Raw genomic sequence first — 13,473 nt, forward strand, 5'->3', positions numbered from 1 at the left:
AAACTAGCCCATGTCTTTTTTAAATTTACCATTAATAAAACCCTAGATTCGAATTCTTCTCTTGTTGTTGGTATTTTAGCCCCTGAATCACTGAAACACTTTGCACTTGGCAGAACATGACCGCAGACTTGTCGTTCTTCAAACACACTCTTGGTGTCAGTATTTACCAGTGAACGGTGATGCGTGTTCATTCCCCTCCCTTCTTTAGCAGTCGTGGTAAAGAATTCGCACATTTTTAGAATACTGTGCGTTTTCAGTGTATGTTTTTTCAGAATTGCATGAGCTGCATACATTTTGCTCAAGATTATACCCAAATAATGGCCACAAACAAACGCAGTTTTCTGAGGTTTTTGCCTTTTCTTTTTTTCACTCATCTTTCTTATGGAGACATCAGTTATTCTGTTCCAGAGGAAATGAAACGTGGATCCGTGATCGGAAATATCGCGAAGGATATTGGACTGGATTTGGGCAGGTTGTCCGCTCGCAGGGCGCGCGTGGACTCCGAGGACAACGGAGTCCAGTACTGCAGCGTGAACCTGAACACGGGAGAGCTGGTTGTTCAGGAGAGGATTGACAGAGAGGGCCTTTGTGCGAAGAAGACTTCATGTATTCTGAAACAGGAGCTCGTGCTGGAAAACCCTTTGGAGCTGCATCGCTTTAATATCCGCGTACAGGACATAAACGACAACGCACCACAATTTAAAGCCGATCCAATCAAATTAGAAATTCGAGAATCAGCTGATAAAGGCACGAAGTTTGTTGTCGGTGAAGCACATGACGGAGATATAGGAGAAAATGCAGTTCAGGGTTACACCCTTCAGCAAAATGACAATTTTCAACTAATAGTTAAACCAAACTCTGCAGGACGAAAATATTGTGAGTTAGTTTTGGACAAAGAGTTAGATAGAGAAGAAAATAACGAGATCACACTTGTGTTGACTGCGTTTGATGGCGGCTCTCCTCAGAGATCAGGCACAGTAGTCATCCATGTCACTGTTCTTGACGCTAATGATAATGCACCAGTGTTTAGTCAGACTGTGTATAAAGCGAGTCTTCCAGAAAACTCTCCTCCAGATACACTGGTTATTACAGTCACTGCTACTGATGCTGATGAGGGAGTGAACGGTGATATTGTTTACGAATTTGACCGTTTGACGGATGAAACTAACAATGAATTTTCTATTCATCTAAAAACAGGACAAGTGGTCGTATCAGGTGAAATTGATCATGAAAAAATACCTCATTATGAAATTCAAATCAGTGCTAAAGATGGATTAGGACTCGTCTCTTATTCTACATTAACAATTGAAATTTCTGATGTAAACGACAATGCTCCTGTCATTAGCTTAAAATCACTGTCCAATCAGATCCCTGAGAATGTGTCTCCTGGTACAGAGGTGGGCATCATCAATGTACAGGACAGAGACTCAGAGAACAACAGACAGGTCCGCTGCTCCCTTCAGACTGGGGTCCCTTTCAAGTTAGTACCTTCCATTAAAAACTATTATTCTCTAGTGACCACAGAACAGCTGGACCGTGAGCTAGTGTCTGATTACAACATTACAATCAGTGCCACTGACGAGGGCTCTCCCCCTCTGTCCTCCTCTAAAACTGTCCACTTAACTGTAGCTGACATCAATGACAACCCTCCTGTGTTTGAGGAGCAGTCCTACAGCGCACATGTGACTGAAAACAACAAACCTGGCTCCACTTTATGTTCTGTTGCTGCTCGAGACCCAGACTGGAGACAAAACGGGACAGTGGTTTATTCTCTGTTACCTGGTGAGGTGAATGGGGCCCCAGTGTCCTCCTATGTCTCTGTTAATGGAGACACAGGGGTGATCCATGCTGTGAGGGCTTTTGATTATGAACACTTCAGGAGTTTTTAAAGTCCATGTGATGGCCAGAGACAATGGCTCTCCTCCACTCAGCAGCAACGTGACAGTCACTGTGTTTATATCTGATGTGAACGACAACTCTCCTCAAATACTGTACCCCACCCCGGAGGGGAACTCCTTCATGACTGAACTGGTCCCTAAAGCTGCACATGCAGGCTCTCTGGTGTCCAAAGTGATAGCAGTGGACGCAGACTCTGGACAGAACGCCTGGCTGTCCTATCACATCGTCAAATCCACTGATCCTGGACTTTTTACTATTGGTCTCCACAGTGGAGAGATCAGGAGCCAGCGGGACATCTCTGAGTCTGACAGCATGAAACAGAACCTTATTGTGGCAGTGAAGGATAACGGACAGCCTCCTCTCTCTGCCACCTGCTCCATGTATTTACTGATCTCTGATAACTTGGCTGAAGTGCCTGAACTCAAGGACATTTCTTATGATGAGAGGGACTCAAAGCTGACATCCTATCTGATCATTGCACTGGTGTCAGTGTCCACATTTTTCCTCACCTTCATTATTATTGTCCTGGGTGTGAGGTTCTGTCGCAGGAGGAAGCCCAGACTGTTGTTTGATGGAGCAGTTGCAATCCCCAGTGGTTATCTGCCTCCTAATTATGCAGATGTTGACGGCACAGGAACTTTACGCAGCACTTACAACTATGATGGATACATGACAACTGGATCCAGGACAAGTGACTTTAAGTTTGTCTCGTCCTACAATGACAACACACTGCCTGCAGATCAGACACTGAGGAAAAGCCCCACTGACTTCTCTGATGTCTTTGGAGATTGTGATGTCTCTCCTGAGGTAGGCACACTGTGTTTACATAATTTTCATTTCTAAAATGTAGTCTCATGTTCAAATGTGTTTTTTACTTCTTCAATTTTTAAAGTTCAAACAAATCCATGTTTCTAATTTATTCTAATATCTTTACCATTAGTTTGTTGTCCTGCTTTTTAAAAATTCATTATATTCATTACATTTTCTTTTCATATTATATCAACACAATTAAACTTTAGATCTATAACACTAAAAATGTTGTAGAGTTTAAATAAAAGTTACAATTTCAATCATGTTAACTGTTAGAAATGAATATGTAGTCTACATTGAATCTGTCTTGAACACTGCTGGTATGATTTTACTGATAAAGTGAAGTCCCAGAGTTAAAAGTAATCATTTTGGACTAGAGTATGTACATTTAAAGAGCTGTGAAGGAACTGTCTGCAACATTTTTTGTATTGTATTTTTATTGTATCTCTAGGGCATTGTCTGCTCTCTTTGATTAGTTTCCATATATTAGTAATTTATATTCTGCCACTATTACACTTCAAGAGAAATTTGAATCACCAAATGCAATCGATTTTTATTTCAAACCTATAGAATTTACTTTGACAGATGTTTTCATAAATTGCCTCTTTGATATATAAAGTAAGCTTCTCAGGAAGAAACTCATGAAGTATCATTATTATCAGTGTCTGTGGTGTTTGAAACTGTTGATAGGGCACAAATTATTGAGTTTCATATATGTGGATAAGAGTGAAATTGGTATTTTGGTATTTCAGTGATCATATGTCTATATCTTTCTGTAAGATTCCTTCCCAAATTTTGTATATCACTGCCTCTGTCCATCTCACTGAGTTTTGTGAGGTTAGTTTATTTTCATCTCCTTTATGTATGTGTGGTACAGACAAATTCCACATGTTTATTTCTTAAGTAACTTAGCATTAATGGCATTGTTGTAGAAGTTTTCATCTTGTCCAAAAAGGGTGGACGTAAAAGGCTGGAGACCAACTGGATATCCTAAGAAGGAGAAGTTTATTTACCATCAATAATCTGGGCCTGGGGGACACTTGAAATATCACCATAGGTATATGTACATTTTTATAAAATAGAGATCCATTCAGTAGAAACACTCACAGAATAGTAGTACATTAAAGTGAATATGTTGCTAGGTTATTCTAAGAACTTTGTCATTTTGAATCAAAGTCTCTCTCTCTCTCTCTCTCTCTTCTTAGTCATCATCTTGCTCTTCATTTAATTAATTTAGACTCAGAAAAACAAGTTTGATTGTCATTGTCAGTTAACAAATTTCATAAACTAAATTTGTAAATATAAGTTTTGATGAAATAAAAATAAGGGCGTGTATTAATAACTAGGTAATAAAAATAGACTTTGAATATGGATTCTAAATATTCAGGATGGGTGCAAAGTGAAGTGCAAAACGAGCAGTGCAAGTACATTATTTATACCTGAAGTAAGTTGTTTAAAGTGACAGGTGTTAAATGTGCTCATAAATCTAATCTTAGAGCAGGACTTTGTATGTATTCTTTCTTCAGAAAATCAATCAGTCAATAGAGACTTGTCAGTTATTTACAATTGTGCTGCTTTATAAGATTGGCATCTTTATTTTATGGGTCTTTTTTTTTTTTTTAGTTTTTTTTTGTTTTTAACCATAGCATAATGTGTCTGTCAACTGTGTTAGAGGTGCGCTGTGCAGCTGATCTGGTGATGGGTCCGTCATATGCTTGTCTTCAGTGAGAAGTTACACAATTTGGCATTAAATTTATGTTTCTCCATAAATACAAATGCGTGTCACCACAAAAAAATAAAAATAAATAAATAATAAAAAAAATAATATAATAATAAATAAAAAAAAAAAAAGTTTTATTTTCAGATCTGTGGAGATTCAAGCCCACTCAAAGTCCAAATGCATTCTTTGCAAGGTATTTCTGACCAATAAAACAATGTTAAATAAATCAGTGCAGGACAGATGACTTTAATGCCATAAAGTGAAACATACTGGGGAAACAAAAACATGTCCATCAGCCAAGCAGCATCTTTAACTCTTTTGACAAATCTCATAATAATGGTTCAATTCTTAACATTCGATTTTAATTAAATTGTGACCTTAGATAAAATCAATAATCCTTTGTTTATGGTGGAATCTACATCATTCTTGGGTGCTCAAGATAAACAAAAATCCCTCAAAGCAGCAGGCTTTCATGAAAAGAAAAAGAAAATCTTTGTATGTAAAAATGCTACATAACACGCTTGTTGTTACTTAAAACATACTCGTGGTGTCAGTGTTCACCAGTGAACGAAACAGCAAGTTTATACTCCTCCCTTCTTTATTACTGTAGCTATCGTTTCTGTGAGCGTGGCTTACGCTTCGTTTGAGGAAACTTTGGAGTATAACGATTACATTGCACGTCAGAACATTTGGCTTTATATATTTTGAACGAAAATGTCCAATATTAGACCCTTCATTTTGTCGATTTTGCTTTTACTTTCCATAACCTTTCCTCTTATCAAAGGGGACGTGAGTTATTCTGTTCCAGAGGAAATGAAACGTGGATCCGTGATCGGAAATATCGCGAAGGATATTGGACTGGATTTGGGCAGGTTGTCCGCTCGCAGGGCGCGGGTTGTTTCTGAGGACAACGGAGTCCAGTACTGCAGCGTGAACCTGAACACGGGAGAGCTGGTTGTTCAGGAGAGGATTGACAGAGAGGGCCTTTGTGCGAAGAAGACTTCATGTATTCTGAAACAGGAGCTCGTGCTGGAAAACCCTTTGGAGCTGCATCGCTTTAATATCCGCGTACAGGACATAAACGACAACGCACCACAGTTTAAAGAGGACACGCTTAATTTTGAGATCCACGAACTGGCTCTTAAGGGAGCACGATATCCATTAGATGAAGCTTACGATGGAGACATTGGGGAAAATAGTGTTCAGGGTTACACCCTGCAAGACAACAAACACTTTGCATTGAAAATAAAAACAAAGAGCAATGGCCGAAAGTATAGTGAATTAGTTTTGGACAAGGAGTTAGACAGAGAGGAAAATAACGAGATCACACTTGTGTTGACTGCGTTTGATGGCGGCTCTCCTCAGAGATCAGGCACAGTAGTCATCCATGTCACTGTTCTTGACGCTAATGATAATGCGCCAGTGTTTAGTCAGACTGTGTATAAAGCGAGTCTTCCAGAAAACTCTCCTCCAGATACACTGGTTATTACAGTCACTGCTACTGATGCTGACGAGGGAGTGAACGGTCAAATAACATATGGATTTGACCATCCTTCAGATGACAACAAACTATTCTCTCTAAATGTTACAACAGGTGAAGTTACAGTTGCAGAGCTAATTGATTATGAAAAAGAGTCCTCTTTTGAAATTCATATTACTGCAAAAGATGGACCTGGTCTTGCGTCATATGCAACATTATTAATAGAAATTTCAGACGTAAATGACAATGCTCCTGTTATATTCCTAGAGTCACTGTCCAATCAGATCCCTGAGAATGTGTCTCCTGGTACAGAGGTGGGCATCATTAATGTACAGGACAGAGACTCAGAGAACAACAGACAGGTCCGCTGCTCCCTTCAGACTGGGGTCCCTTTCAAGTTAGTACCTTCCATTAAAAACTATTATTCTCTAGTGACCACAGAACAGCTGGACCGTGAGCTAGTGTCTGATTACAACATTACAATCAGTGCCACTGACGAGGGCTCTCCCCCTCTGTCCTCCTCTAAAACTGTCCACTTAACTGTAGCTGACATCAATGACAACCCTCCTGTGTTTGAGGAGCAGTCCTACAGCGCACATGTGACTGAAAACAACAAACCTGGCTCCACTTTATGTTCTGTTGCCTGCTCGAGACCCAGACTGGAGACAAAACGGGACAGTGGTTTATTCTCTGTTACCTGGTGAGGTGAATGGGGCCCCAGTGTCCTCCTATGTCTCTGTTAATGGAGACACAGGGGTGATCCATGCTGTGAGGGCTTTTGATTATGAACACTTCAGGAGTTTTAAAGTCCATGTGATGGCCAGAGACAATGGCTCTCCTCCACTCAGCAGCAACGTGACAGTCACTGTGTTTATATCTGATGTGAACGACAACTCTCCTCAAATACTGTACCCCACCCCGGAGGGGAACTCCTTCATGACTGAACTGGTCCCTAAAGCTGCACATGCAGGCTCTCTGGTGTCCAAAGTGATAGCAGTGGACGCAGACTCTGGACAGAACGCCTGGCTGTCCTATCACATCGTCAAATCCACTGATCCTGGACTTTTTACTATTGGTCTCCACAGTGGAGAGATCAGGAGCCAGCGGGACATCTCTGAGTCTGACAGCATGAAACAGAACCTTATTGTGGCAGTGAAGGATAACGGACAGCCTCCTCTCTCTGCCACCTGCTCCATGTATTTACTGATCTCTGATAACTTGGCTGAAGTGCCTGAACTCAAGGACATTTCTTATGATGAGAGGGACTCAAAGCTGACATCCTATCTGATCATTGCACTGGTGTCAGTGTCCACATTTTTCCTCACCTTCATTATTATTGTCCTGGGTGTGAGGTTCTGTCGCAGGAGGAAGCCCAGACTGTTGTTTGATGGAGCAGTTGCAATCCCCAGTGGTTATCTGCCTCCTAATTATGCAGATGTTGACGGCACAGGAACTTTACGCAGCACTTACAACTATGATGGATACATGACAACTGGATCCAGGACAAGTGACTTTAAGTTTGTCTCGTCCTACAATGACAACACACTGCCTGCAGATCAGACACTGAGGAAAAGCCCCACTGACTTCTCTGATGTTTTTGGAGATTGTGATGTCTCTCCTGAGGTAGGCTTGCATTATCACTTGTGGTAGTTAAAAAAAAAGGAAAAAAAAAAAAAAAAAAAAAAAAAAAAAATATATATATATATATATATATATATATATATATATATATATATATATATATATATATATATATATATATAATTTTTTATTTTATTTTTTCCAGTGAAGGATTTGCAGTTTAACCTAGCTCTACTATGTCTAATAATATGACAAACTAATGTGCTGCAGTCCCTACATTTATTGGTTATTATGGTTAGGTCATTTTACAGCGGATATGATCTGTGAGGTCGGCCTACTTCTATTATGCTTATGTTTATTTATTAAATATGGGACAGTGCACATTAATCAACATGTATATACCTGTCCCAGAGCTAGACATGCAGGATCATTTTTATCCATAGTCCTTTTGGCAGGTTGATGGTAAGACAGAAAACAGGACATCGGCACAAAGCATTCAGTCCATCACACATGACAAAGACATTAAAGATCAGTGAAAGCTCTGTTCACATTAATAAAATTAGAACACACTAAAAGCACACATCATACACAGAGTAAAGACACATGAGCCATTTGTTATGTGATGTTAAAACACTTACAGATATATATTCACATGTCTGAATGTCCAGAAGGCTGTTTCACAGATCTACTAAAGGTCTGGATGAGGCTTATTTTCCTTTGTTCTGTGGGGACCAGACTCCAGGATTGTGCAGCACAGACTGAGAAGTCTGACTGTCCGAATTGTAGTCTTTGTAAATAGGATTTTACAGTCTCCTCTGGTCGATGCTTGAGTGTATTTGAATTCAGCTGTATGAAAATTTGTAATTAGGGTGGATCAAGATAATAGAGGGTTTTCTAGAAAAGAATAATGTCTGAGTAAATAATTAAGTTTTTATAATGTAAAAATGTATATTTGCTTGATATTTTACAGTGACAAGATGAGTTTGATTTTTGGTCTAGTGTTTTCATCTTCTGCTTGTAGAAACTTTCTATGGGGAGCAGTGTGGTCTTGCTTGTTTGACTCCAGCTTGTTAGACAGTAGTTTATATGAGACAGGAGGATACAATTTTGAAGCCTCTGTAGTTAAATTTATTCTGATGTTTTTAAAATGTACCAAATTAAATTAAATTTTGTTTCTCACATGTTTGATATTCTTTTTAAATGATAATTGAGAGTCCATTGTGACATCTAAATACTAGTTTTCTTGTATCACTTGTGGGGCTTGCAAAATCTACCATAACTGTTAGACCTCTCGCTTTGTTTGCCAACTTTAAGAAAAAAACATACACATAGTTTTATTGACATTGAGGTGTAAAGACGAGTTTCTTCACCAATCTCAGAGTGTCACCATTGCAGATGACAGGTTCTCGATAGCCTCTTGCTTTGTTTTTGCATGGACACACACTATGGTGTCATCAGCGTATAACTGACATGATGTTGTAGAGGAGAAATTCAATTTGTCAACTGGACAAAGTTTATTTGGTTTGATACATTTCGCAGCTCATCCAAGTTGCTTCTTCAGTTCTGGATACAATGCTGGTGGGTACTTTCACACTCAATGCATTTCAACAGGCCTAACTAACAGAAAACTGTAAAAAACAGTTACAGAGAAGTTTCATTGTAATTAGCTCGTCCCTGCAGATAGGTATAATGGAGTACCCACCAGCATTCTGACCAGAACTAAAGAAGCAGCTTGGAAGAGCTGTGAAATGTATTCGATCAAATAAACTTTGTCCAGTTAATAAATTGAATTTCTCCTTTGCCATGGATTCTACCTGGACGACTGAGAGGTTGTTCAGACATGACGCTGTAGAGCACACATTAGACAGGTCACTGATAAATAGACAAACTAATACAGGGCCCAAGATGGAGCACTGGGGCAGACCTACAGAATTAGACAGTACATCAGAGATTTTATTGACTCAAACACATTGTTTTCTGTCTTTTATGATTAAACCCGCTCTAAGACTTTTGATGAAAAGTAAAATTTTGATAATTTAGCAATCAAAATATCTGTATTAATGGTATCAAAGGCTTTCCTCAGATCAAGGTAGATGGCCCCGACAACACCCCCCATGTCTAATTTAGCCTTGGTGCTCTCTATAAGATAGATATTTGCTGTATCGGTGGAATGAAATTTCCAAAAACCAAAATGCATTGGATGCAATGTGAATGGTGAAGAATTTGAACGTAATATAATTTGTTCTGAAATTCATTTTTCTAATACTTTTGAAATCAGTGGTTTCCATTTCTGTCTACGTTTCTGATATTCTACATATATTAGATATTTTAGCTGCTCAACAAATTCATAAATTGATGTTGGTTAAAACATTTAAAATGTTCAAATATCAAATGTCCTGTTTTTGCTCGTTCATGAATGGATACTTGTGGATACTTTCTCATAGCTTTAGCAATAATAATAATTCTTAGAATAATATCAATTGCCAAGTGCAACATTATTTATTTATATTTTTTAAATGATTAATCTTTTGATTTATGTAGCGTCTTTCAAGACACCCAAAGTGCTTTACAGTGCATTATTCATCCTTTCCACACTTGGTTGTGGGAACTCATACTATTGTGGCCATGGCTGCCCTGGCATAGAAAGATGGAAGTGAGGTTGCCAAACTGAGCCATAGGCCCTGCAACCAAAACCAATACTTACAGACAGCACATTCATACTAGGCAATGTGGATGAAGTGTCTTGCCTAAGGACACAATTATTTTTTGCCACTAGCACCCCACTGTGGCTCCTGGTATTCCCAGGGGTCTCCCATCCAGATACTAACCAGCTCCAGCCTTGCTTGTCTTGTCAGATCTGAAAAGATCAAGCTTTGAAATGCTGGTGAGAACTGAAATGAAGTCATAGAATTTCTTGTAAAGACTCATATCATAGTTGTTTCCATGCCTCATTTACTGTGAAAGATTTAATCTTCGTATATTGAAGATTTTGCTTCTGATGGACCAATCATGCCTTGAATGTCTATGTCATTTATGGCTCTGTTTTCATATTGGTTTTTGAGAAATTCTTGCCTGCTTGATGTTTTTACATGGCAAACTGTATATCTTTGGCTTCCTCTATGGTGCTGGAGGGTGTTTACAGACTTTTGGTGTCATTTGATTTTCACCAAGTCAGTGTGTGTATTTCTTTGACGCAAGTCATGTTCCCCAAATAATTTCTCAGCTACAGCACTGTTGACCATTATAAATAGTTTCTTTTGTGTTGTCATTATGATTTCAAAATGTTTAATTGATGCTTCTTTTTATTTCCTTAAATATAATCGTTTATCAACAACAAGACCAGCCGCCTCTAGTAAAACTACCTATTGTAAAAAGAAAAAGACGTTGGAAATAGCCCTAATGAAACACGTCCTTACCAGACAGAATGTTTCGCTATCTGTTCTTAGCAATAATAAAAATGACAAAAAAGAAAATATGCACCATTTGAATTCATTTTAAAGTAGTTGATTTAGATTTATTTAAATAAATTATAGTAATAATTTCAATGTTAGCATCTAATTTTTTTAGGGGGAAAAAAACATGCGCTATTGTGAGCTTGCAATGTGTAGCTGTTCCTCCAAATCAACTCTTGGTGTCAGCATTTACCAGTGAACCAACCGCACAGCACGCGCATTCTCCTCCCTTCTTTGTCAGTTGCTGTAAAACGTCAGTGGTCGCCTTGTTTAGTGAAGATTTAGACTGTAATAATTTTCCCATTGTAGGCATAATGGCTGAAAGACGATTTTCCTTATCTTACATTTTGGGGTTGATTATTTGTGCCTTTTACCCCGTCAGAGGAGACATCAGTTATTCTATTCCAGAGGAAATGAAACGTGGATCCGTGATCGGAAATATCGCGAAGGATATTGGACTGGATTTGGGCAGGTTGTCCGCTCGCAGGGCGCGCGTGGACTCCGAGGACAATGGAGTCCAGTACTGCAACGTGAACCTGAACACGGGAGAGCTGGTTGTTCAGGAGAGGATTGACAGAGAGGGCCTTTGTGCGAAGAAGACTTCATGTATTCTGAAACAGGAGCTCGTGCTGGAAAACCCTTTGGAGCTGCATCGCTTTAATATCCGCGTACAGGACATAAACGACAACGCACCACAATTTAAAGGCAACACGCTTAAATTTGAGATCCATGAGTCGGCTGTTAAGGGAGCACGATATCCATTAGATGAAGCTTACGATGGAGACATTGGGGAAAATAGTGTTCAGGGTTACACCCTGCAAGACAACAAACACTTTGCACTGGACGTAAAAACAAAGAGCAATGGCCGAAAGTATAGTGAATTAGTTTTGGACAAAGAGTTAGATCGAGAAGAAAATAACGAGATCACACTTGTGTTGACTGCGTTTGATGGCGGCTCTCCTCAGAGATCAGGCACAGTAGTCATCCATGTCACTGTTCTTGACGCTAATGATAATGCGCCAGTGTTTAGTCAGACTGTGTATAAAGCGAGTCTTCCAGAAAACTCTCCTCCAGATACACTGGTTATTACAGTCACTGCTACTGATGCGGACGAGGGTGTATACGGTGAAATTACATATGAATTTGACCACCTTTCAGAGGACAAACAAATATTTACTTTGAACCCATCCACTGGAGAGGTTAGAGTTGCTCAGTCTTTGGATTATGAAAAAGAATCATCATATGAAATTCAAATTAGTGCAAAAGATGGACTTGGACTGGCTTCTTATGCAACTTTATTTGTTGAAATTGTAGACGTAAATGATAATGCTCCTGTTATATTTCTAAAATCACTGTCCAATCAGATCCCTGAGAATGTGTCTCCTGGTACAGAGGTGGGCATCATTAATGTACAGGACAGAGACTCAGAGAACAACAGACAGGTCCGCTGCTCCCTTCAGACTGGGGTCCCTTTCAAGTTAGTACCTTCCATTAAAAACTATTATTCTCTAGTGACCACAGAACAGCTGGACCGTGAGCTAGTGTCTGATTACAACATTACAATCAGTGCCACTGACGAGGGCTCTCCCCCTCTGTCCTCCTCTAAAACTGTCCACTTAACTGTAGCTGACATCAATGACAACCCTCCTGTGTTTTGAGGAGCAGTCCTACAGCGCACATGTGACTGAAAACAACAAACCTGGCTCCACTTTATGTTCTGTTGCTGCTCGAGACCCAGACTGGAGACAAACGGGACAGTGGTTTATTCTCTGTTACCTGGTGAGGTGAATGGGGCCCCAGTGTCCTCCTATGTCTCTGTTAATGGAGACACAGGGGTGATCCATGCTGTGAGGGCTTTTGATTATGAACACTTCAGGAGTTTTAAAGTCCATGTGATGGCCAGAGACAATGGCTCTCCTCCACTCAGCAGCAACGTGACAGTCACTGTGTTTATATCTGATGTGAACGACAACTCTCCTCAAATACTGTACCCCACCCCGGAGGGGAACTCCTTCATGACTGAACTGGTCCCTAAAGCTGCACAATGCAGGCTCTCTGGTGTCCAAAGTGATAGCAGTGGACGCAGACTCTGGACAGAACGCCTGGCTGTCCTATCACATCGTCAAATCCACTGATCCTGGACTTTTTACTATTGGTCTCCACAGTGGAGAGATCAGGAGCCAGCGGGACATCTCTGAGTCTGACAGCATGAAACAGAACCTTATTGTGGCAGTGAAGGATAACGGACAGCCCTCCTCTCTCTGCCACCTGCTCCATGTATTTACTGATCTCTGATAACTTGGCTGAAGTGCCTGAACTCAAGGACATTTCTTATGATGAGAGGGACTCAAAAGCTGACATCCTATCTGATCATTGCACTGGTGTCAGTGTCCACATTTTTCCTCACCTTCATTATTATTGTCCTGGGTGTGAGGTTCTGTCGCAGGAGGAAGCCCAGACTGTTGTTTGATGGAGCAGTTGCAATCCCCAGTGGTTATCTGCCTCCTAATTATGCAGATGTTGACGGCACA

The 13,473-nt window shown here is 39.9% G+C and overlaps 1 protein-coding gene and 2 pseudogenes across 1 annotated transcript in view; all 3 read left to right on the forward strand.

Annotated features, from left to right (window-relative positions):
• The first annotated feature begins 317 nt into the window (after positions 1-317).
• Positions 318-2,742, forward strand: LOC129410577 (protocadherin beta-15-like; annotated as a pseudogene).
• A 2,401-nt stretch (positions 2,743-5,143) lies between these two features.
• On the forward strand, positions 5,144-7,559 carry LOC110153507 (protocadherin beta-15-like; annotated as a pseudogene).
• Positions 7,560-11,256: 3,697 nt separating this feature from the next.
• LOC110153506 (protocadherin gamma-A8-like) overlaps positions 11,257-13,473 on the forward strand; it is a 4,033-nt gene continuing 1,816 nt past the window's right edge. Inside the window, 6 exon segments of the mRNA XM_055159053.1 lie at positions 11,257-12,594; positions 12,596-12,686; positions 12,689-12,984; positions 12,986-13,198; positions 13,200-13,292; positions 13,294-13,468. Coding sequence (XP_055015028.1) covers positions 11,257-12,594; positions 12,596-12,686; positions 12,689-12,984; positions 12,986-13,198; positions 13,200-13,292; positions 13,294-13,468 — 2,206 coding nt within the window.

Source organism: Boleophthalmus pectinirostris, unplaced genomic scaffold (genome assembly GCF_026225935.1).
Source record: "Boleophthalmus pectinirostris isolate CB_2022bp ecotype Guang Dong unplaced genomic scaffold, ASM2622593v1 HiC_scaffold_23, whole genome shotgun sequence".
Classification (NCBI taxonomy): Eukaryota; Metazoa; Chordata; class Actinopteri; order Gobiiformes; family Gobiidae; genus Boleophthalmus; species Boleophthalmus pectinirostris.